Source organism: Ambystoma mexicanum, chromosome 6q (assembly GCF_040938575.1).
Source record: "Ambystoma mexicanum isolate Mex_15411 chromosome 6q, UKY_AmexF1_1, whole genome shotgun sequence".
In the NCBI taxonomy this organism is placed as follows: Eukaryota; Metazoa; Chordata; class Amphibia; order Caudata; family Ambystomatidae; genus Ambystoma; species Ambystoma mexicanum.
Genome location: NC_090937.1, coordinates 1423904633 through 1423930742, shown reverse-complemented (window position 1 = coordinate 1423930742; position 26110 = coordinate 1423904633). Strand labels below are relative to the sequence as shown.

The window sequence follows — 26110 nt, the reverse complement described above, 5'->3', positions numbered from 1 at the left end:
CTTGCCCGAGACCACAGTTTCGCCAACCATTCTTGCATGGGACGCATGCGCAGGCGCGCATTGGGGGACCAGGTAAATACATGACGTCATCATGCCCAGCAAACGCATTGCTTTGCGTACTGTCATCTGGCGACCGGTTTGATAATACGGAATTTGCAGTAGTATATTTTGAATTCTTTACTCTGAAGGAAAAGCCAACCCCTCTTGAATATTTAGAACAGCTCCTAGGAACTGCTTGGATTTTCTCGTTTATGGAGAAGCACAATTCGAAGAGGAGGTCGATAGTTCTTTGAATGTTTGTCCTGCAAATTACTGGGGTCTCCCCTGTGATGAGCCAGTCATCCAGATAAGGGTACACTGGGATTGCCTCCCTGCGTAGGTGTGCCGCCGCCACCACCAGTACCTTGGTGAATACCCTTGGAGCCGAGGCTATCCCGAAGGGCAGTACCTTGAACTGGTAATGCTGACTGTCCACCTTGAAGCGCAGATATTTTCTGTGCGCTGGGAACATGGAAATATGAAAATAGGCATCTTTCATATCCAATGTTGCCATGTAATCCCTTTTTTTAGGAGGGGAATTACCTCTTGGAGAGTAGTCATGCGAAATTGTTGGGGCTTGACATACTTGTTTGCAGGCCAATACTGGGCACATTGTCAAATCTTTTTGGCACAAGGAAGTAAGTTGAATAAATACCGTTGTTTACCTGGTGTCCCGGGAAGAGTTCTATCGCGTCCTTTGCAAGAAGATTTTCGATCTCTTGGAGTAGGATCTTCTGGTGGTCTAAGGAGTGTATTCTTTGTCGTGGAGGGTGGTTTCGGGGACGCTCTAGGAGTTCTATTCAGTATCCTGCGGACACTGGACAGCACCCATCTGTCTGATGTGATCCCTTCCCAAGCTTGGGTGAAGATGGAAATGCGTCCCCCTACTGGGGATGCGTGAGAAGGGTCCCTGAACTGAGAGTCACTGTTTTGATGGAGGCGTGCCCCCTCCTTTATTGTGACTACCTCTACCCCTACCACAACCTTTTGTTACCCCTGCCATAACTCTGGGTAGACTTCTGGTTAGTGTTCCATGGAGTACCCTGGCCTTGGGAATAGTTTGAGCCTCCTTTGGGAGTTTTGTCCGCGAGGCCGACGAAAATTGCCATTCCCTCTCTGGCTAGGGGGTTTGTTGGTTAGTTGCCCTAGCGACTTCAGTGTCTCGTACTGTCCTTGGCATTTTTCAGCGCGTCCTTGACCGCCCTTCCAAACAATAGATCCGGCTCCACCGGCTTATCTATCAATGATGCTTGGGTCTCAGCCTTGAACCCAGACTGCCGTAGCCAAGCAGGCCTCTTGATGACCGTGCTTTCAGCAATTAATCTGCCAGCGTTATCCGCGGCATCAAAGGTTGATTTTAAAATGCAACCTGACACGGCTCTCCCTTCTGCCGAAACTCGTGCCAATTGGCTTTTTAAGGGTTCTGGGGCGGAGTCTATGAGAGCCGCGACTTCTTCCCACTGGTGGCAGTTGTAACTAGCCAGCAGGGTGGTGGAGTTGGCAATCCTTGCCTGGTAGGCGGAAGTGGAGGCTACTTTCCTGCCCAAGCCATAAATCTTCTTGCTCTCCTTGACGGGGGGAGCTTTGGATGATAAGGGTGTTCCCGCCCTCTTACGGGTGTTTGTAACAACCAGGGAGTCCGGTTTGAGATGTCCCCTTATGTACAGTGGGTCAGATTGGGCTGCCCTGAAACGCTTTTCAATTCTGGGGTTTACTGCCCTAGTGAGATTGGGGTTAACGGGGGACCGGAGGAGGCGGAGGACCACCACCACCAGGATCCTCACCAAAGGATGGTTCTTCCTGGTATTGAAAATAGGGGTGTATATAAAAGGGGTCTGAAGACTGAGTAGGTGCTTCACCCCAGGACTTCTTACTTGGGGGTATTTGATCCTTAGAGCCCGAGGGAGTTGCCCCTTCTGGGGTATAAGATAGAAAGTGTTCCGGGTTTTTGGCATAGAAATCTGCCAATGTTGACATTACTCTATGTCATCACTGGACCATTCCCTTGAACTGGGAATAACTATTCTGGAGTGCTTTCCCCGTTTTATCCTGACTAGACCTACTGGCCTGAACAGGGGCCTTAGGGACAAGAGACAGACTTGTCCGTCTGTTTAGGTGGAGTAGAATGTAGTTTAGGAGTGGAAGTAGGCTGGGACTGCTTACTTCGTTGTTTTCCCCCCTCCCCGCGGGTGGAAGAGTGTTTCCCCGAATTTTGGGCCCTATTAGAGCTTTTCGACGCCTGGTGCCGAGATTCGGGGGTAGAGTCCCTTTCTCTGGAGAGTGTAAGGGATTCGGTAGCAGCCTTCGCACTGCCTGAAGACACAGACTCCTGGAGTGCGGCCTGGGGGTAGAGTTCAGCATCGTCCTCCGACGACCGAACCTCAGTCACTAAGGGGAGCGAGGCACTCTTAGCAACAGTGGAGGGTTGCCTGGTGTCATGCGGCGATCTCAAACGCGAACGCCCAGTGGACACTGTGGACCGTTCTCTATGTGCCTCTTTCCGAGAACTCGACGTGCGCGTCGAGTCTCAGTTGGACCTTTATTTGCTGGAAGTGGTGTTGGTAGCGCTCGTGTCGCCGGGTGTCTTCCCCATAGCTGCCCTGCCGGACAACCTTCCGAGGTCGGGGACTTGCGCTTGGCTGTCCATCGACGCCACATTGCCCTCGCCGTCCGAAAGTACGGCGTCGCTGGCATCGCTGAAGGTACCCTCCGCGGCCATGGCCTCTTGTCGCCTGGCGTGGTGGGCCCAACGCTTTGTCGAACGGTCCTTAAGGGTCTTCGGTTTGAACCGACTGCACGCTCTGCAATTCGCCTCAGGGTGGTCCCTCGGCAAGCAGAGGTTACACGTGGCGTTTCTGTCAACCCAAGGATACTTGCGGTTGCACTTGGGACAAAATTGAAAAGGGGTACCCTCCATACGCACCCTGTGGCAGCGGGCTGGGAGTGTAGGAATATAAGTAATATATCTATATTAATCAGAGTATAGGATATGTGCCACCCCCCACTCTCCCTACTTGCAGGACCGAGTCCAGAGGACTTCCGAGGCCCAAATCCGTCGCTGTAGTTAGACAGTTGACTTTTCTCCGATCCGGCATCGAGTGTCGATGTTCGGAGACTCGACGTATAGGTGGAATAAACGGGGAAATATATAACAATATTTGCAAAATCTGACTAAGTCAGGGAACTCCGCTCAGTGCTTCGGACCAGCATGGTGGAAAAAAACAATCTGAGGGTCCTAGACGCGTGAGGGATCATGGGTACAGTGGACGTCACACTAGGGATAGTATTACTGGCACACCCTGTGTCGACGCCCATTTTCGAGTTTCGAAAAACAAACTAATACTCCGCAGCTTCCACAGGATGGCAGGCACCTTCTACCATATGCTGTGGGAATGTGAGGTCATACAAGAATTTTGGCTTAAGTGTATCGATGAAATCAATGAGGTCCTTGACACTCCGGTTCAACTGGTACCCAAGGTGGCATTGCTGGGGATCTGGGGGGACGAGGACCACACAAGGTGAAAAAAAAACATTGCTCGCTGTTGCAATGAGGCAAATTAAAAGACTCGTAGCCACCATGTGGGGGGCACCAGAAGGTCCAACCCAAAGCAGATGGACTAACTAAATGGACAGGTGTGCAGCCCTGGAGAAGCGCATATACACTGCCAGAGGGTGCCCTGGATAATTCAAGGTATGGGGTAAATGGACCGCAGCTGCATAACTGGGGGTCAAGTATGGGCACCTGATTCAAGTATGGGCACCTGATTCAGGAGACGGCTGTCACTGCCGGACTGCGACAGTGCTTCCCGCTCCTTCCTACCATTAACAGGAATTGCTTACCTGTACTGCATTACGAACTGGCCTGTGTTTTGTTTGTTTTGAATTTGATTTTGTTCCTTTGCTTCTTAGTTTTAGTTTTGTCTGCTTAGCATTGCTCAGCTTGTTTTACATCTTATGGAGAAATGGGTATGCCCGTCCTTTACCTGATGTTAACCAATTAAATTATTTTAAAAAATGTCACTAATCGGTATGGGCTGACACTTTAAGAAAGGCGGAAAAAACTGATTTTGAAAGACCGCTCAGAGGTCGCTCTGAGCGGTATTTCAAAATTGTACTGGCAGCCCCTGCAACGCATAGTGCATGCAGAAGCCGCAGGCACAGCCAGGGCGGAAGAGGAGGGAAGCAGGTACCCGATGTGAGTGGTGAATGTTGAGTAATGTTTGGAGAGTGGGTAAATTGAGTGTGTGGGTGTTTGTCTGCCTGTTAGTGCGTCTTTGGTGAGGGGTGGGATGGTAGAAACACTGTTGGTGGGGAAGAGTGGGAGTCAAAGGTGGCTCGGTGGGATTGGTGAAACCGCCAATTTATTAAGAATCTCACCAATGTGGGGTGGGTGGGTTGGGTCTCTGGATTTGCGCTTGGGAATTTGGGGGAGGAAGTATAATGTGAATTACAAAATTTGAAAATCACAACAACAAAAAAAAGAAATTTGACCGAAATAAATCAGTCTTTTTGGTGTTTGGTCTTCAAAATGCAGAATCACACAGAACCAACACTAATTAATTTGACCATTCTTTTGATCCATTCAGAATCTGAATGTACATCGAAGTGAAACAGATAAAATACGGTGTAGCAATCGGTTTAGGCCCAGCTCCAGACGGATTAGGCCTACTGGAAAGTTAATCCTGCCTACCTATCCCAAATAACTGATGTCACCTGCGAATGACTCGTCCTCCTTGCCAAAGTCATGGTCACTAGCACAGGCAGCTATGACAGATCTGTCCCTGGGTTGGGGTGCGCTGCTGATGGGCAAGCAGCTGATAGTGATGGTCTATGGCAGTTGGCATCAGAACAAGTTCAAAGGCAAGTTATTTGCTTTGCCTACTGTCAGCACTGAAAGCAACCAAGTGGTCCAGCATCCGCCTCCGAAGCCTTCCTGAGGGCACCATCATTAAGAATGATATACCAGTAACTTGGGGCAAGCCTGGGCACTTGCAAGATTAACAAATCATTTGTAGTATTTACCATTGAAAAACAAATACAGTAATCCTTATGAATATAGACTTGTCGAGAATTATTAGCAACATTTGGAATGACACTCAGGCAAACACATTCTTGTTGAAAGCTACATCTCTAAGAAATGGATCAGAAACAGTTCAAATGAAAACATTCAAAGATTCTAAACAGCATGTTAATTTCCATCCATTCCTGACCGTGTATAAAATATAAAATAGTAAAATCTTGTGTCATTTTTATCAAGCAAATCCCACTTTTGCAGATTCTCTTATATTGCCTGCATGTACGATTTTTAATGTATGCTTTCCAATGCAAATGTCAGAAAAGCATGCATCAAATTTTTATCAAATTCAATTGGTGAAATTATAGGCACATCATGACCTTTTTAACCATGGAATTGTAAAACTTCTCACACTGTAGCAGACGATGGAAAATGAACTGTTAAATGAAGAGGGCTTACCTTTTTCTCGTAATTCCCCTAATATATCTTGAACATTTGGATTTTGTTCTTCAAGATCAAGATTAAGAGATCCTGTATCTGGAAAGGATTTCAGAATGTCAGCTACCATCAAGATCCATGGATCAGGATCCAAGGTAGCTAGCTGGATGATTTCAGTTAAAGCACTTTTCATCTGATAAAATAAATGTAAAAAAAGGAATGTCATAGAATGAAAACCATCCTTTTAACTATGCCCAACCGAACATAGCAAGTTATTTTATGGACAGCATATGTCACAACCATTAGGACAACAATTCTTGGACAATTCCTGATCATGAGACAATATAGATCATAGTAAATAAGGATGGGTAGGAATTAGGGGAAGAAAAATGTTATTTTTCAAATTGGATTTTCAGATAAACTACAACTTGAAACCACCACAAATGTGCATTTCCCCCATCCCCATACACTGGTGACAAAGTCAAAAGTCCAAATGTGTGGGCCCCAGGTTATATCTAATATCTGAATGCTGTGTGGACAGTATTGTTCGGAATATTCTCCATGGAGGTAGTCCAGAATTGACACTCATTCTATTGAAAATCACCCCCCCCCCTGGATTGCATAAGTGACCCATTCTAAGAAGACAAAATTGCACAGTTTATAGAACCATTCCTTGATGTGCGGGGATCTCTGGTTTTCTATTGCTGCGCTACAGCAAGTAGGGCTGCCATTTGAGTTATATCAGACTTTCCTTTTATGTTTTGGCCACCGTCTGTAGTCTTTTTCTGCTATGCCCAAAAGACGCTCTCCTAGAGATCGCTCATCCCGGCCCTCAAACATTGCTTGTAAGTTACATTTGACATCGTCCCAGAAGAGTTGAAGTTTGGGTCAGGCCTACCAGACGTGTAGCCAATCCCCCTTCCGCTGCATTCTCTACAGCATGCGTCTGGTGTACTTCGCGTTATCTTGTGTAACCGTTCTAGGTAATGCCATTGGAACTTTACTATAGAATTCCCTAATCTGGATCGGTCCGGTCATGCAGGGGATAGTCGACCACAGGTTTTGCCCATCCATCCAGGTTTTGTCCATGCATCCTGCAAGGGTATCGTCCACAGTGTTTTCAGCCATTTAATTTGATATGGAAGTTTTGCCTGTGGGGGCTCATCTGTTAAGAATTTGTATAGTTTCGAAATCAGGTGTCTATCACCCGGGTTGGTGGTGAGAAATTTCTCAAACTGTGTAAGGGGTCTCAGTGCTGCAGATCTATTGGTTGGGACCATCAACCAGTGGCGTACCTGAAAGCATTGGAATCTTTGTTTCTCCTGCAGCCCTAATTCCTTCTTACATGTGGCGAATGGTTCAACGTCTAATTGATCAGTCCCAACCATGAGAATGAGCGGGCTCCATGTCTGTAGTTTTTCTATTTCCGGTATAAGTGGTTGAAAGTTTGCTATGTATAGATCTAAGCGTGTGTGTGAGAGATGGTTACTCCCCAAACTCTGATTCCCCCAGTGAAGCAGAGTTGCTTCTTTTGCTTTGGTCAGTTTGTCATGTTTAAGCAACAAAAAGAATTTCAGATTTAGCTATGTTCATTTTTAAGCCGGCCACCTTGCGAGTTCCAGTAATGCAGCAGGAAGCAAGGCAACAGGGTAAGAGATAGGGAGAAGCATGTCGTCAGCATATGCCATTACTTTGTGAGTGTCCCCTCTGAATAGGATACCTTTAAGTGTCCGAGTGGGGAATTTGTGATGGTAGCGGTTCCAGGTGTAATGCATGTAGGAGAGGGGGGGAAAGGCAGTTCTGTTTCATGCCCCTTTGTTAAGAGACCGGGCCAGACAGACACCCGTTTATTAATAGTCTGGCAGTGGATTATTGTAGTTCGCTTGGATCATGGTGATAAACTTGGGGCCGAAGTCCACTGCATGCAGAGTGTTAAAGAGAAGGGTCCATCCGACTGTCAAACGGTTTTTCTGCATCTAGTGATGCCAGTACTGCAGCGTCCCCTTTTAAGGCTATTTTTTCCAAAAGGCACACTCTTGTCGCGGGTTTGGAGTTTTTTTTTTAATGAACCCCGTTTGGTCAGGTGGATTAGAGTAGGCATGAAGTGCTCTAGCCGAATCGCAAGAATCCTTTTATAGATCTTCGCATCTATATTCATGAGTGCTTTCGGGCGATAGGATCCACATTTCTCTGGATCCTTCCCCAGTTTGGGAAAAATAAATGATCTTGGCTTCTTCCATTGAAGCAGATCTCTTGCGGGACATGGCACACACGTTGAATAGATCAGTTAATTTAGGGCCTAGGGTCATCTGGAATTGTTTTTATAGAAAGCGGGGGGATAGTCATCCGGGCCCAGTGATTTATTTACTGGGATGTTTGCCATCAGGTACAGGACTTCTTCCCGGGTGATGTCGCTCTCTAGATGAGTCCTACCGTGGATGGGGATATTGTTTAGTGGGATTGCCCGTAGGTAATTGTGCTGGGCTACTTGGTCCGGGTTATTCGATTTATACAGGGTTGTGTAAAAGGTATGGAATTGTGATGCAATACCATCAGTCGGTGTTACTCTTTTCCCCATAGTGTCTATCACTAACATTGTTTGGGCCGCGTTCCTTTGTTGTAGCCGTCTCAGCAGGAGTCAGTCTGTCTTATTAGCTTTAACGTAGTACTTCCGTCTCATGTAGATTGTACTTTTTTCAGCTTGTTTGCTATGTATGAAGACTCATTTACCTTGTGTTTGTGTGCCCTTTTGAGGCCTAGGCTAGTGTCCGTTTCAGTGAATCTTTTACTTCAGTTTCTAGGTCCTGTTCGATTTTCCTTTGAGTTTTACCTTGTGTGCTTCAGCCGTGATAAGCTCCCCCTGCAGAGTTGGCGTGAAGGCATCCCATATGACATCCTGCCCTGTTTCCCCATTTAGGTTGACGTCAAAGTAGTCCTTGTTTTCTGTTCTAGGTCGTCGCAGACCGCCGGGTCCGATAACGGTGCGATCAGGAATTTTTGGGTTGTACTCTTGCAAGTTCGAGGTCGATGGTTTTCGGAGCATGGTCTGAGATTGTGAGAGTTTCTATGTGCGACATATGTCCCATTAGTGTGGTTGAGCTCCAAATGTTAACGATTCTGGAGAAGTACCTGTGAACATGGGAATAGTGCGTATATGCTGTTTCGTTACCTTGCAGAGATGTCCACATGTCTTAGTGTAAGATGCTCAAATTTTGTTTTAAGGGTGTGGGAGGGAGAGGATTGGACATATTTAGTTCTAGAGCTTCTATTCCCAGAGAGGGTCCCACACAATGTTTAGATCCCCACCAGAATAGTTTCCCCGACGCTGAATTGTTCCAGTTCAAGGAGTACTGATTTCAGGAACTTCTTGGCCAGTGTTTGGGGCATACATTGCGGCTACTGTCAGAGTCTTCCCGCCCAATTGTATGACTATAAGGAGATACCAACCTTCTTTGTGGGCTTTCGTATTGGAGAATTGTCACCTGGGTGCCTTCTGTAAATGTGAGAACTCACCCCACCTTTTTCCTCTTGGCATTTGCTTGTAGGATATTTGGGAATTGTCTGATTTTTAACCTGCATCTGTCGGAGTCTAATGTGTGTTTCTTGTAGAGCAATCAGATCAGGCTGCTGCGACACGAAGAAGCGTTCTAATTTCCTCCTCTTGGCCAGGTTAGTCTCCTTATCTTAAGAGTTAAGTATCTGAAGGTACCTCTGTTGTTTGAGACTCTGGCTTAAGTAGTGACCTGAATGTCTATGCCCCTTTATATATGCTCTGACCATTCCCCCCCCAGTGTACTACATGGTTTCCTATCCCTTAAGCCCCTAACAACCTAAACTCCCTCCCTGACCCCCCATCTCCCACTTACTCCTCCAGCTCCCCCCCGGCCCCTCCTGGGGTAGACCAGCCTTGCTATTCCTTCCGAGGACTTGACCTCAGAGGTGGACTACAACTATTACCAGGAGCGTGTGCAGGGTATCACAATACCCCAACTAAGATCCTCTGGATTCCAAGACGAGCTCTGCCATAGCTTAGTTTATGCAAAGTTCCCAACTCGACGATTTGTTACCTGCTTCAGCCGCATCAATCCTTTTCAGATGGGGACCCTGCCTTCAGTGTTCAGGACTGCGTGACTCAGAGGGCCTTGAGGTTTTTCCTATGACTGTTCAATCTGTGTCCATTCCCAAGGTCGGGGTCCCTGTGGGATGTACTGCTGGATCCAGTTTTGGTTCTGCGCGGTCGTCCAGGTCGCTTCGCAGTGTCCAGGCCCCCTCCTCTTAGTCGTCACCCTGTGTTTTCCCTTCCAGATGAACAGAAGGCCAAATGGGACAGTCAATCTATATGTTATCTTCTTGGCTTTTGGGTGATCTAGTAGCTCGTACATTTCCTTTCTTTTCTGAAGTGTAAGTTGAGGGAATTGGATTTCTTTGCCGTTATATGTGATCAGTGTCGCCATTCTGGCTGCTCTCAGGATCTGTTCCTTTTGTGGGTAGATGGCCAGAGCTGCCAAAATGTCACGCGGGCGTGCGCCTGGGTCTTTGCGTTTTGGGCCCGATCTGTGGATCCCATCGATTGGAATATCAACCTCGCCTTCCGCATTCATGAGGTCTGTGAAGATGTCAGCTACTACTTCTTTGAAGTCTGCATCTTGAACTGTTTCAGGGGGGTTCCTGATATGGATATTGGATCTCCCTGACCTAGTCTCAAGGTCCTTGCAGTGCAGTTCGATAGTGTGCGTCATTTTGGCCAAGTGCTCCGAAAACTCTTCCGATTTAATGTTGTCAAGGTCGAGAGACGCCACAACTTTCCTTATTTCGCATAGTGCTGATCTGAATTCTGTGGTGAAGTTGTTAAATTGCGCCTGGAGGGAGGTGGAACATTTGTCCTGGAACTCTACGAAACGGCGCTGAATGTCTTCTTTGGAGCCAGCCATGTCATTATCTAGGCAGTTTGCTGCGGATTCAGGAAGATTGTGAGAGCCCTCTGCGATTGGCTGCGCTCCCTCAGACCTACCCGAGCCTGCAGCTCCAGATTGGGTTTTCTTTGGTTGCGTCGTCTTCAGTGTTTTCCTCCCATTGGTGCCTGGCATCGGCCGTAGTCTTTCCTAGGGAGTCCCTGTTGCCCCTTGTGGGTCTGTAATCCTGCTGCGCTGTCTCTGTGGGCCTGGATTCACTTTGTTGCATATGGTATCTGGGTGCCCTCCTGGGTAGTACGATTTGGGGGCCATTAGACTTTCCTGGGTTGGGGCCTCCTGAAGTACCGGCGAGATTCAGATTCCCCGGGGTCTGGGACGATGTTAGTGCCGCCCAGGGAGAAGCTGCTTCTGGGCCTTTGCTTCTTCTGGTCTTACTGTCCCTTGACAGAGCCAGACTATCGGGGTGGTCTCAGCTTTGCTATATATGCGGTGTCATGATGCCTACCCCCGGTGACCCAGACCACGTCCAGCAACCCCGGAAGCAGGCATCAAGTTATCCTAAGCAAGCCCAACAACCCCTGCTAGGGGCTATTTGGGTCCAGTCCTGGCGCCTATGGCGCCAGGCTCAGAGTAAAACTTACCTGATGCAGACCATGCTGCAAACGTACCTGATGCAGACCATGCTGCAAGAGCTCCAAGCCAAAGGAGGCTTGGAAGGGTCTATTTTACTTACTCGGGCGGGGCTGGGGAGGAATACTTACTTGGGAATACTTTGGAGGCTATTTAAACCACGCCCGAAGAGCAGCGTAACGCTCACCGTGCCTGCAAGTCTGCATCCAGCCTTCTGCCACGCCCGCCTCGAGTTTGGAGCTCCTAGAAAAAGGGAGCAAGAAGGAGAAAAGGTTAGAACAAGAGCAATACCTTTAATCCTTACCTGAATTCCCGATCCATCGCGCCTTCGAGCTGGAAGAAAGAAGTTATTTTATCCGCATCGCTTCGCCTGCTGCAGCGCCACGGTGAACTCAGAGGCCTTTGCAGCATCTTCACATTCCACTGCATCTTCCTGCATGTTCCCGCCGCACTCCGGCACCTAAGGAGAAGACAAGAACAGCAAGGTGCTAAGGGAATACACAGAGGAATATTAGTTACCCCCCCCCCCATAGACTTACCTGATTTTACCAACGGGGGTACTATTCCTCTTCACGGGTCGGCGCAGCTTCCACTGCATCTTCGCCGAACCCCGGCCCCTAAGGGGAAACGAAAGGACAGCAAGGTGAAACAAAGGGACTAACAAGGGGAACCCTCCTCACCACAATAGACTTACCTGATTTTACCGAGGGAGGTATTATTCCCCAAGACTTCATACTTTCTCTCAGCGCCTGAATAAGGGAGAAAGCAACAGGTTACATATTGACTTAATTTTATCGAACTGTGTTGGAAAATACAAATCCTTACCAGAATACTACCGGTTGCCACGAGGAACTCTTCATTAGGGTCAAGCTGCAACCTGCAAGGAATCGGACAAGAGTGAAAGTCAGGCATTTGAACTCTTACGAACTTTATACTTATGGCGTATTGCCGAGAATCTCAGAGTCAATATTGTCCTGGAACGCACCAATTCCTTCGAGCCAGTGAAGCAACTGGTTAACGCGCCCCGGCGCTCAATGCAGGATGGAGAGCTCATCTTTTCAAACCATCAGGGAAGACTATAAGAGGGGACATCAAAGGCGATCTGTGGGGAGAACAGCGGGGGTGGGGGGGATTTACGCTCAACTCCACGGGTGGTTAATTACCTTTCTCCATTTGCAGAAGAATATTCCTACGGGCCAAGCAAACGAAGCTAGGTGGGCCAGCCCAGTCCGTCATCTCGGCCCTACGCATCACATTGGTGGAGACCGCAGCTGCCCAGTTCCGATCGACGCCTCTGTGGGAGCCAGGTGAGCGTAACATGCAGGCAGGGAGGGTGGGAAGGGGCGGGGGGGTGGGGGGGGTTGAGGACAGTCCCGGTGCTGGAATGTGGATGAAGCTATCTCCGCCCCGGGCTCTCCCACCATCCTGTTTGTGCTGCCTGTGATGGATATGGCCCCTTCCTGGGGGCTCTGGAAAGGAGGAGTTCACCTCCACCTGCCCACGGGCCTCAGGAAGCGAGCACAACCGCTGGGCTGTACTTGCCTGCTTGCAGGGTTGGATTTCACCAGCTTCCAGGTCTCTGGTGAAGGTTCCCAGTGCCAAGGTCTGCATCTCCAGGAGGCGGCCGGAGGGGTTGGGGGGGGGGGGGGGGTATGGGGTGGGGGTGGGGTGTTGATGCCTGCCCGTCACGCGTCAGCTCCTTGGGCTCAAAGGCCCCCAGGTGATCGCAGTCTTGGAGCGCCAGTGATTCTAGGTGGAGTCATGAGTAGAACGACTCATCAGGCTTTCACTCCGCTGTTCCGGCCCGGGACTCCGGCCCGCAGTGCCAGTCTACGGCCGCCATGTTTTCTTCTTGCGTGCAAGGTAATCTCCTCCCCAGGTAGCTCCGGACCCAGACGCAATGCTCAGAGCGAGTTTGTAATCTTAATTAGTGCTTTTGGGCTCTTCTGCGCTGGGCAAAGCTCCTGTGAGTGACGGACCAAAACTAGCTGCGTCCTCAATGATAGGACTGCCATTTTGAAATGTACTCACATTTTAGACAGGACGAGATAGATGACAGTCAAATTGCATACTTTAACGGAAAATTCCAAATCAAATTTTAGTAAAAAAGTATTGCCAAGCTACTGTGCTTAGAATTGTGTTTCCAATAAAACCGGGAGGTTTGAGTGAAGGCTGAAAACCTAAAGGGGAGCAGCATACAGTCTAAACTGCATGGACTTGTGGCATAAGGAGGCACTGCTGCTCATACTGCAGGATGTGTTTTGCCTGGACAAAGTTTAACACTGGATTTGTCGCCAAATCGTGTGGTAGATGTTTTGCAAGATACACTTACAAAGACGATGCCTGCTGAGCACCTCTATTTGAAAGGAAAGCTCGCACAAATGCTGCCCCTGTTGTACTAGCTATGGAGGACGGCAAGTAGATGGGTGGGAGTTCATTAAGTGGGTGTGGGGTGGAGGCTAACATTACCAGCCACACTGCTGTAAAGGGAAGGTTGTACTGCATGAACCATATCCATTGTAGGAACAAGGAAAGCTTGAACCCGGATATAGCTATATGGAGCAATAATACCAGAAAGTGGTTTCAGGGTATTAAACAAGCTTAGGGGTTAGATTACAGTGACTTAGGTTTGTTGAAAGAGATGTGTTTTTCCAGAGCGTTAAAACAAACTATACAATGGATTAATTTATTGCAGAAAATTCCACAATTAGTGTACCCTTTTCTGTGCAATATTGTGGAAATAGCAAACAGAATTTCGGTCTAGGGACCAAGATGGGGATATGCAGTGTTGTTCGAAAATTTGCCAGATGAAATGTGAGGCCAGTGAAGTAATATACACTTTAAAAACAAGCAACTTTTGGGAGCGATGGCCACGGAGGGAGATACAGGTTAACACGGTTATATGTGATATTCTCTTTGGAAAAAACATCAAGGGTGTCTCGATAGGCACTAAACACCCTCCCTAACCTATTTTAGGACTGGTGCAAAATATATAAACAAACTCCAGTCCTAGAATATTTGAGGAAAGTGTTGGATAGTGCCTTTAAAATAAATCTCGAGTCAGCTTCAATATTATTTCCAATCGATAAGATCACTGGATACGGGTTAACACATGACTGGAGGTCACCTTTGTGGACTTACTCGCCTACCAAAACATCTGAAGTAATTTCCAACAAATGCCAACATACCGCTCAACGGTTATTAGATTCAATCTTCAGGGGTTCAGTATGTAGACATATACATCATGGATGCTGTCATCTTGTAATGTTATTTGGTAATATTATCCCCATAAATAACGTTGCCATGCATATAGTCGCCGGGAAATGGAATAGGTGACATTTAGTGGGATAATATATGGAGTAAATGGGAGCAGGGGTTGTTGCAGGGGTGTCTCCCGCAGATTCCATGCAGTAAAATCGCAGCAAAAAACTGGCGCCATTCTTGTAGGTCAACATTTTTGCAGGCATATTATCACATGGAACCCTCATAATAGTGTAATGTTCTACTTTGCTCCAAGTTATCAGGGTGCCCATTCACAGCAAGCTCAGTTGACATCCTCAGTACAGAGGCCATCCAGTCATTTCCCCTCAGTTTACCCGACTCTTGGCATAAAAGAATATGATGGCAATTAGGGTAGGAGGAAGTTTGGGCAAAAGGGATAGTCATAAGAACCTACGAGAGGGAAATCTATACAAGAAAAGTATGCACATAAAATAAAGCGCCAGTTTTAAAACAAACATGCGAGCTACACCATGCGCACAGATAAACAAGTGCAAGGAAATATCCAACATTAGCAGGCTATCTACAAGATAAATGTCAGAAGTAACAAAGGCAAGAAAATACGTTTATATTACCAGAAAGTATTCAGTAGCCTTCTTTTGAGAATGAAAAACAGTCTCGTGATATTCTGAAAAGGAAGTGAGGCCGGCAAAGGATTCAGACAAGCCTGCTACTTTAATTCTTGTAGTCATAAAATAAGCTTTCAACTGCAGCCACCCAGAGTTTCTCTTGCTCCGTGCTCTCCCCCCCAACCGGCCTCCGCTCATGCACCATCATGGATGCTGCTGGGTACCACATGGAACAAACCTGCCTTCCCAGAGTGACTAGACGGTGCCCACGACACACCAAAGCAGATACTCACCTGACAGTTGCCGCAAGCCCACTGCCCTGAGGAGAGGACACTCTTCCTGGGACACTCAGCGACACGGCAACAGCCAGTCAGACACATCACCCGCCTCCTTAAACAGCCCAAATATAACTTTTGTATTTGCATCACAATCCCACTAGACTAGACCAGTACTATTAATAAATCAGGTAAACTTACAATGTGCCAACTTGACATCTCTCTAATCCATGGATATATCGTTTGTTCACATAAATCGTAACTGTTCTAGCATTCTTCAAATTTTGGCAGGCTGTATCCATTCCCCTTGACCTCAGGAGGAGTCAAACTTGCTGCATTTCTGCACAGCCATTCTGCTTGGGTGCACTGTGCTGTAATGTTATTTTCTATCACGCTTATTAACTGTCTAGTGCTGCTTTATGTGTTTATATTGTAGATAGTTTACATTACCATTTATCTAGTGTTGTTGAGCCTTGGTTGGTTTAGATTGCAGTGACTTCACAATTCTCAGGCTATTAGAATTGTTAATGCTTGAGAAAAGGAACTCTGGAGTCAGTTCAGAGTGCACTTTTGGGGGTAAAGCAAGAGGGGAAGTCTTAGTAAAAGGGTTGTTTTTTTCGATTTAAGTGGTTTTAGTAAGGGTAGACCGTGTGTAAAGTTTGAGGTTACAGGGATTGAAATGAAAGGGTGAATGCTTTGAAGGAGTGAGTGAACCGTTTTACGTTGCAAGTCCCTTGTATATATATTTTTACCTAGTTTGTTATTTTAGAGGTGCGAGATGGTATCCTACCCTACACGTCCGTTATGAGGTTGGTCTCGATACCATTCAGTTTGCTTGTCTGGTTGGCTGGAGCCCACGCCTAGAAACACTTGTGTACAGGCGCATTATAAATGACTTATCATATCATATCTTACTTCGAGGTGAGGTGGCATCTTAAGTAATTTCACCCTTGGATACCTTTCTGAAGTATACACTTGGCATCTTTCATTCTGTATTGGTCGTGCAGAGGAGTCCGCGCCTCGCTTTTCTTTGTTAGTCGAAGTAGTGAAGATAAACTTCCTGAAGTCATAAAAAGACGGTATTGTAGAGAAGACTGTACTAGTGATGAAAAGAGCGAGAGTAGCGGTCTTGTGGTGAAAAACATTGCGCTACTGTTATGCTTGAGTGATGGAGATATCTTGCAAGTATTGGCCGGCGTGTGTTTTTTTTATATGATGCAGTCTTTTGTGGAAGAGTGAGAAGTAGAATTAAAACAAGTAGCTCAGAAGTAATTGTGGTTAAAGTACAGTGAGTGATAGTGGGTAGCGATTAAGAAACTGGGAAGGGGAAAGAAGGGGGTTCTTTGGGGAAAAGAAATGTTGTTCTGCAGGTTCAGCTTCAGTATTATTTTTTGGGAAATTATTTTTTGGGTAAATTTGGTTGAAGTAGGCAGATTCCGGGGAGTCATTTGTGCCAGGTACTGCCTGGCTATAAGGCGAAGATTCTAAAATACCATTGAGAAAACTAAGGGTGAAATGCTCCATTCTTGGCCTATCAAGTGGACCTAGGATAAGGGGGTATTGAAGAACTTGCATACTATGACAAGACGGAAGGGCTCAATGTCAGCAAAACGGTTGAATATCTTAGCGCTATGGAGGATGTATGAAAAAGGCAGTAATGACCATAATGTTGAAATCACAGACGAGGGGCCGAAAAAGGAGGGTGCAGGAATTCCTTCCATTTCGCCCCCAAATGGGTGCCATCATTGATCAGCTGTAGAATGGTATACAGACCCCGAGTTAGAACCTCCATTTTCCCCAGCAGCCACTCCAGTTGTTGAATGACATACACAGACAACACCTCCATCAGCTAGGATTCCTAGAAAATGGGACTGAGGAAAAGTGGAAGGTTTAACTCCTTCAATTGTTCAGGCTACAGAATGGCTGAGAACAGAGAGCGGAAAGGGAATAACTCCCCCAGCTGCTAGATTAGCAGAGAGATTAAGCGTGGAGGAACACGAGAGTTAGGTCAGAGCTAGAAGAGCGGATGAAGAATATGATGTGATAGGTTATAACGCACTTAATGTCCAGAGGTTTCTAAGCGCGGACCCGGGCATCAAACCTGTGTTGTTCCGTGTCGAGTTGCTTCCGAGGCCAGCACGTTACCCCTGAGCTATCCTCCCGAGACATGAGGGAGCAGGAGGAGGTTAGATCTTTTCTGCTAGGATAGAGGATAGGCTGCGTAGGGTAGTAGATACACAGTAGCAGGAAAATGAGGCTAGCTGAGGAAGAGAATGCTGTTACGGCAGCAGAGAAATGAGTGCAAAGTAGCAAATAGACAGGCAAAGGATGTAGAGGAAGGAAGATCAAGTTCCTGACCTCTTTGATAAATAGGTTATCAAAGAGGTCAATGTGGACATGAAGAACAGAAATATTGCAATGGGTACATGATTCGAGCAGAGTTCGGGAGCCGGCCCCATATGGTACGGCCGAGTATGCTTCTGTGCCTGTAGAAATGTTATGGGTAGGAATAACAGGAGCAGGAGACAAAGAGGAATGGGATTTGGACGTCGAGCAGAGTGTAGCAGCGACGGAGTACACCATAGGGTCTTGGGACAGCATGGCTGTATTAAGTAGCAAGGGAGAAATGGGGGAAGGCCTAGTAAAAGCGGGTTCAACTCAGTTTCCGTTGCACCAGAAGAGTCTGGAAAAGACGTATTATGTCCTGTGGTCACACATGCACCAGAATAACTTGAAAACCCTTTTTTTTTCTTTTTTTGCTCACTGCAGGGGCAGGAAAGTGGATTTATAAATAACGTATCTAAAGTATAACGCGCTTAATACCCAGAGGTCTCTAAGCGCAGACCCGGGGATCGAACCAGTGTTGCTCCGTGTTGTCTTGCTTCCAAGGCAAGCACATTGCCGCTGAGCTATCCTCCCAAGATTAACACACTGCCTCTGTCATGTTGGCCATAGGGGGCAAGAGCTTATTCACGGCCCTAATGGTGGAGCGGTCAGACGTGTCTTGTAGGAAATTGGAGTATCCGGGAGTTCATTTGATACAAATGCCCACGATGGAGCAGTTTTTAATAATTGCAAGGTGCAGGTGTGGGGGGTTGGCCGTGGGGGTAGGGAGGGGTCTTGTAGATATGTATCCCTATACGCCAGATCTAAATTAAATTCTAGCCAAAACGATAAAAGTGGATGATTACGCCGCACACATCCAGTTAATTCAGGATTTGTGGAAGGCAGAGACAGGAGAAGCATAAAAATGTGGCAATTATTTACCACATGCTAAAGAAGAAACACCCCAAGGAAGTTCAGCACGATCTAGATAAAGTGGTAGGGATGGAGGGCAAGAGTTGGCCGGAAATGCAGGCACACATTGTGCATTTCTGTAACATGAGGCAATAAAAGGTGAGTATAGAACAGACACAAGCTTGCTGCAAAAGAATTGCCGAAGATATGTTTGGAAGGAGCAGTAACTAGCTCTATGGAGGGACAAGGGGCAATTGGGACAACAGGGACAGGGTGAATCAGTTATGACACATGGTTGGATGCTTACGCTGGCTCCCGGTCCAAGACAAATGACAGCATTTCCACGAGGCAGTGGGTCATTTGGTAGGTTCCGAGGAATCAGTGCCCCCGGTTTAAGGGGCCAATGGGAAACTATGAAGGTGTGTATGGGATTCAGTGTTGGTCGTGCGGAGGCTGGGACATGTGTCACGAGATTGTCGAGACAGGTCGCAGTATTTTAACGAGGGAGCTTAGCCGATGCAATCCCGACCCTGCCATGTCCCCCAGGCTCTGTGCAATAGCAGCAGGCACAGGTTGAAAAGGACCCAGAGACTCTGGCTGCACAGACCTATGGGATGCCGCCGACGATCCCAGCACAAGCACCAGTACAGACATGGGAGAAAAATCCTTTACCCAAAGAACGGTTACTCATTTCACTGAATAAGTGTTTTTGTAGGGAGTCCTTTTTCGCTCCCAGTGGTCATATGTGCCAGGAGTAGGATAGCCCACAGGGGTCCAGTGACCCCAGGCGCATACAGGGATCGAGTCGGACAGCGATCCGACGCAAGGCGGGGGGAGCGGCAGCACAACTGGCCCGAGGCCCTGTTGCAGGCATGAAGCTGCGAGAGCTGTGCCAACGCGCTGAGAGGCACTGGGGAGAGCGAGGAGCGCGAAGTAAGCCACGCCCCATATTATACCTGCACCGCCGCCCTTCCCCGCCAGAGCGTCTAATGGAGACTGGAGGGGCGTGTTGATAGCCCAGAGGGAGAGCCCGGCTCCATAACCTAGTCCGCGAAAAACACTGCGTCAGCCATTTTCAGTGCTGTGCCTGGAGGGAGAGCCAATTACACCGCTCTCTGCAGTGCCAACTGCTGCCAAGAACCATCCTGTGCTCAGCCTGGAGGGTGAGCTTGACACATTGGTCCCATCCTGGGAGTGGGCTGGCACCATACTGTACACCAGACAGGCTCAACCTGTTGTGCTCTCTGGAGGGACTGCAATGGCGAAAGAGGTACGCACCTTCCCACCCGATACTGGCTGTTGCCTCCCTAGTGTGTTCTGCTCCTAAAGCCTGCTATGCTGTGGTGGATCTGTTTTTGCCCTTGCCCTGACGCCATAGACCACCTGGGAACCCTCCCCGCCTGGATCTGGAGTGCAATATGGGCTGGCACGGTTCCCAATAGGACCCCCGACAGATGGTGAAGGGCCAGAAACACCAATCAAAAACTAGCATGAAGGCAAAGGCCCACTCTGGTACACAGATGGGAAAACCCAGCGCCCCTGAACCAGAGAGCTCTTTGGGGGAAGGCAGGCCAATCACAGCCAGCGCATTTCCATATGGCAACCATCCTGGAGAAAATGCAGTCAGGATTTGACTCTGAATGTGAAACTTGACAGCCTAGTATATAAAGTTGATCGCATGCAGCAGAGAATCGATTGAGAGCGGTAGGATAACGGAAGCAGAGTAACGCATCGGGCAGCTCGAGAACACCAGCGCAGAGGACTGCACCATTCAGATACCTATAACATAAGGTGGCTGGGGTGAACGCCAAGAATGAGAACCTTGAGGCGAGGTCTTGTAATATTTGTATAGTGGGTATCCCGGAGTGAGTGAAACCCCAAGCTATGGAAGTATTTGTGGAAACTGTTAAAAGATGTGCTTTAAGACTCCCACCTGTCCCAGCAATTCCTGGTGGAGCGAGCACACAGTATCAGCCCAGATCCCTAAAACTGTTCAGAGCCCGATCCCAGTGATAGCTTGTGTACTAAACTACAGGGACAGAGACACGATTCTCAGTACGGCCAGGGAAATAGGAGATCCCCAATACTCATACTCCAAGATTTCAATATACTCCGACTTCACCCATGCAGTATAGAAGCCCAGGATCTCCTTTGCGGGGAAAAAACTACAGGACCAGGAGTTGCAGTACGCAATGATATTCCCATCAAGGCTACGAGTGGTATTTGACAATGAAAAACTTTTTCTGAAGTAATGACCTCTCGATTCACTCCCTAAACACTAATTTAAGAGGGAGCCTTTTGCTTGTACACAAGTCAGGAAAGAAATCTGTAGCAATAACTGCTATTAAGCTCTGGTTGGGAGGTTAAATATCCTTTGATGGAATTCTGTTTAAGTCTGGGGTGGGTGGACGTCCTGGAACCCAGCCCTGGGGATGATGCAGCGTGATTCCTGAAGGATCCTGGGCAAGGGGGGGGAAGGGAGGGGGAGGGAGGGGGGAGTAACTGCTAGAAGTTGTAACGGAGTGCTGGGGGGTGGGCGGGATGTTGACACCACCCGGATGGGGATTAGCATTCACTGGCAGGCATGGGGATTGATCCCTGGACCAGCGTATATAGGATGCGTACCCATCATGCTCAACAATGTAAATGGTACTGCGATTTATGTGAAGAAAAAGCTATGGGGAATTATGTGAAGAAAAAGCTAGGAGGAATTATGTGAAGAAAAAGCTATGGGAACAGGATTGGTACTCGACAGTTGATGATCGCAATCGCCACAAACTTATGGAAGATGCAGCTATTGAGGCAAAAGATCGAAAGAAACTGCCTCAATACTTGATGAGATCTGCTAATGCGAGACATCGAGCAATCTATATGAAATTTCGTATGAACTTAATAAACACCAGAGTAAGCCAAGCAATAAGAACGCGGAATTTAAAAGCATTACTCAGGTGTCGTCTCTGTAATAAACACAAGAAACCCTTAAACATCTTACACTGTATTGTGAGGCCCTGAAAGATCAGAGATCTGTACATTTAGGACATCTAGTGCGGAAATACGCCACCTTAAGCGGAGAGGATCTATGGCGAAAATTCTATAACCCATGTGAAAAAGACAGTTTCGGGTTGACATATTTCTTGCAAATACTCGAAAACTTGCTAAGAGAATTAAATTGAAGAAAAAATCTAAAAAGTAATGGGTGCTTCAAAAATGTTGAGATGAGGTGAAGAGGTGAAGCAAAGCCAGACAAAGGATTGGTAATGGAGCAATGAATCATCTGTAGTGAACAGAGTTAATGAAAAGTGGGATCAACCAAGTCGGGGGGAAGCAATAAGGCATGGATCGCAACACTCTTATGAAATAATGCACCATAATGACTCATTTCTGAAGCACCCAATAGATAGGGGAGGAATTGTGTGTATAATTTTGTTTTTTCAAAAGGTTTGTACAAACTAAATGAAAAATAAAAAAAATAAAAAATGGTACCATCTTGAGTTGGAATGTCCGAGGTTTAGGTAGTTATGCGAAATCCAGGAAAATCATTGCTTATGCAACTAGACACAAAACCAATATTTTATTCCTGTAGGAAACACATGCCTTGGGGTCAACTAATAAAAACCTGGTGGGGTCCTGGGGGGATATTCGTTTTTTACACATGCTACTCGTCACAATCCAGAGGGGATTTAACCCTGATCCGCAAAATACTCAGGTTACGTTGAAAAGGGCTCAGATTGGTACATACAGAGGGTCAGTATGCTATTGTTTATGGGGCTATTGAAGGGGCAGAGGTTCTCCTGGTTAATACATATGGCCCCAATGTAGACTCACAAAATTGTAAAAGTATTGCTAACATCGACCCATACCCACCTGTTCCAATCATCTGGGGGCTGGGGGGCACATGAACTGCATACTCGATCAGATGATGGACCACACTACGTCAGCCCCCAGGCCAATATTAAAGGCTGCTTGCAGCATGCAAACACAGATGGAAAGGCTTGAACTGTGCGATGCCTGGAGACTCGCACACCCACTCGACAATATACATTTTACTCTGCAGTACATGGTATGGCGCATAGATTATATATCCGTCTCCCCGACGACTGGTTGGCAGGGTCCAGCTCATAAGCATTCATCCCCATACACTATCTGACCATTCCCCAGTTCTCCTCCAGACCAGGGGGGTTTGGGGGGAGGAGGGGGGTTTGAAGGGAGAGCCCCATGGTTTTCCTCTTTTTTATATTTTATTGGTTTTTGCATAGAAATTACCTATCGGTGTCAACAAACAATACTACAAAAAGCATCAAAAGGAGGGGGACAGCGGGTTCGAGTCAATTGCTCCGGGCTCATGCAATTTAGCAGTTCTGTTTTACACACTTGTATGACTCCTAGCACCATTTTCGGACAGGGGCTCACATTGCGTTCTCCCACCGTTGTCAGATTTTGCCGGCTTTTTCGGGGCAACCCATTGCTCTATATACTCTCTGCTCAATGATAGCACATAATTGTACATCTGCAGCCCGTTGTTCGACCGTCGGAACTTCTGCCACACCCCATAGCTTTGCAATGTTCCTCTTGGTTACTGCAGTGGCGGTTGACAGACAGTTTTTCGCATCAGGACAAATCCTCCTCCCCCTCCATTCCCAACATCATCATCATCTTGGGATCCCTAGGGATCGTTTGGCCCAGGACCTTTGACAATATAATTGCTGCCAGTATATTTGTATGCGTGGGCAGTCCAATAATATGCGGAAGAACGTGCCCTCCGCATTACGACACCGCAGGCAGTTGGGTTCTGCTAACTTGCCCCAGCGGTACAGTGGCACTCTCGGATAGGATACCCTGTGTAGTATCTTTAATTGGATCAGGCGTAATCTGGCCAAAACGGCCACCTCACGTGGTCACATTAGGGCTTTGATCCATTCTTCTGGCATAATATTTCCTACATCCCTTTCCCACTTGGTTTTCAGACTGAGTAGTGGCAAAGGAAGTGATGGCAGTGTACATAATCGTGGTGACTTTCGTGTCAATTCGTTCTAGGACTATATTCCTTTCCACTGGGGTACATGTTGGTCAGGGCAGGTAGGTGTTGCTGTTGGGCGTGTCCGAGTTGTGTGTAGTGGTATCTTTCGGTTGCCGGGAGGTTAAATTTCACCATAGGTCCCATTTACTATTATATCTCCCCACTTTCCGCACGTCGCACTCTACCCAGGCTGCCCATCGGGGCAGTTTACTTCAGGGAGGTTGCTGTTCTCCCATAGACTCACCTCTCTGACCATGCACACCACCCCAGCACCTATCACGCCGCCCCATCACGCTCCAGCCTCCTTCACTTTAACACGCACCTACCACCTCCTGCACCCCCAACGCCAATATACATACTCCATCACCAGATTTAAGATGTGCACTCATCAATGCTCGCTCTGTCCATGCCCATGCTATTGAAATCAATGACCTGATCAACACCCATAATCTAGACCTACTAGCCATATCCGAAACCTGGCTCCATGAAGCATCCAGCCCATTCATCCACCTTGCCCTCCCCCAAAGACTATACCATCCTCAGACAGGACCGAAAAAAGTGTAAAGGTGGCGGCGTTGCCCTCATCTTTAAAAATACGCTCCCCATGAGAATGTGTAGCCACCAATGGGACAACAACGCTGATCTCCTCTTCGCCAAACTAGCCCTCTCCCCTAACTGCACCATAAAAAACTTCATCACCTACAGACCACCAGGTCCACCCCCTGACTACCAAAAGCAACTCCTCCAAAACATTGGCAATAACCTTAAAAGCACCACCAAATCCATCCTTCTAGGTGATATTAACCTAGGCCTATCTGACAAGGACAAAGCAGACGCAAACTTAGCCAAAGAACTCACACATGGGGTTCGAACACAAAATTACGACACCCAATCGCAACAAAGGCAGATCCATTGACTAGATTGCTGATCACAACTCCTCAGCTGCCATCACCTCCATCTTGCCCCTCCCATGGACGGACCACTACTTCATTCAATTCTCCATTCCCACCACTCCCACCCATAAAACCCTGAATTATGCCACCCCGCCAAAGTAAGAAGCTAAACAAAAAAAAAAAAAAAAACTCACTGCTTCCAACCTCGCTCCTCTCCTCGATATACCTGAACTCAAACCTCCATTTATCCATGACTCTACCTCTCTTGACAACATCTACTCCAGCGCGCTCACTCAAGCCATCGAAACTATTGCCCCTCCAGAAGAAAAAAAAATATCCATGCACTGCAACTCTTGGTTCACTGAAGAACTATCTGCCCTTTGCACCAAGAAACGCAAAGCTCTATCCAGGTGGCAATCAGCACCTAATCAATCCTCTCAAAGATTTCAAAGATCTCATTGACCTACAAAAAAGCTATATTCCAAGACAAATCCGAATCCTATAACCATAGAATCACTAATGCCAGCTCCAAATCAAGAGAAATGTTCAATATTCAAAGAACTCACCTCACCTGCATCCAGCCCAGATGAAATCATCAAGGATGAAGCCTGCTGCTCAACCATCCAGTCTGCCCCTCCTGAATAAAGTCGACACTCCAAAATAAAAAATAAAATAGCTTCCCAACGCAAAGCTCTCAACCCCCCGACCTTCGCCTCCCACTAACAATACTCACTCACAAACACCCCTCTCCGCTTTCAGAGAAGTCACAGAGACAGAAGTCGCGGACCTCCTCAAAATAAAAAAATCAAACCCTCCACCTGCAAAGGAGATATCTGCCCACCCGCCATCAAAGAATGTACAGAATCCCTCACCCACATCATCACAGATTTCATCAATGCTTCATTTGCATCTGGAACCGTACCACAAGGCCTAAAAGAAGCCTGGGTTTGCCCGCTCCTGAAAAACCCTCCCTTGATCCTTCCTCTACCAATAACTATCGACCTATCACCACCGTCCCATTCCTCCTCAAAATCCTTTTCAATGCTGCCTATAACCAAATCCAACACTACCTGGAAACCCACACCATTTTAGGCAGAAGACAATCAGGTTTCCGCAAAGGCCATGGAACTGAAACAGCACTTCTAGATTTAAAGAATCAAATCACCAAAATAATGGACACAGGCAAACCTGCTCGACCTCATTCAGCATTTGACCTGGTCGACCACAGCATTCTCACCTCTCACCTTTTCAATGCGGCACACTTCTCTCATAAGGCAACCACCTGAATCACTTCCTTCCTTGAAGGTAGGGCCATGAAAGTGTACTCAGGCCAGCGCGCCCCCACCACCATCAGTTGTGGCATCCCACAAGGGTCCTGCACTGCAACGGCCCTCTACAACCTATTCACCAAGCCCCTTTGACTTACTGGACTCCATCGACATAGTCTACAAAAACTATGCTGACGACACGCAAGTTCTCCTCCCCCTCTCCAGAGATTACGACCGAGACTCAGAAGTCCTCCTGAAAATCTATTCCAGTATCCAAACCTGGATGGCTATCAATGGTCTCTGTTTAAACAGAGATAAAACCGAAATCATCATCCTAGCCCCCAGCGAAACACTGAGAAAACTCAGCCCCGAGTACTCTCACATGATCATCGACAGTATTAGCATACCGATCTCCTCGGCTGTCGAGACCCTAGGAGTCTACCTAGACGCCACACTCTCCCGGACTAGACAAGTCAGCGCCATCGCCTCTGCATCTGCACTGACCACCAAACTCATCTACGCTATAAAACCCTACCTC

General features: G+C 47.4%; 1 protein-coding gene across 1 annotated transcript in view; it reads right to left on the bottom strand.

Moving 5' to 3' along the window:
• The window catches only part of NELFA (negative elongation factor complex member A), a 386029-nt gene that overhangs the window by 307307 nt on the left and 52612 nt on the right, over positions 1 to 26110 (bottom strand). Inside the window, exon 2 of the mRNA XM_069632129.1 lies at positions 5513 to 5684. Coding sequence (XP_069488230.1) covers positions 5513 to 5684 — 172 coding nt within the window. The remainder of the gene's footprint in view (positions 1 to 5512; positions 5685 to 26110) is intronic.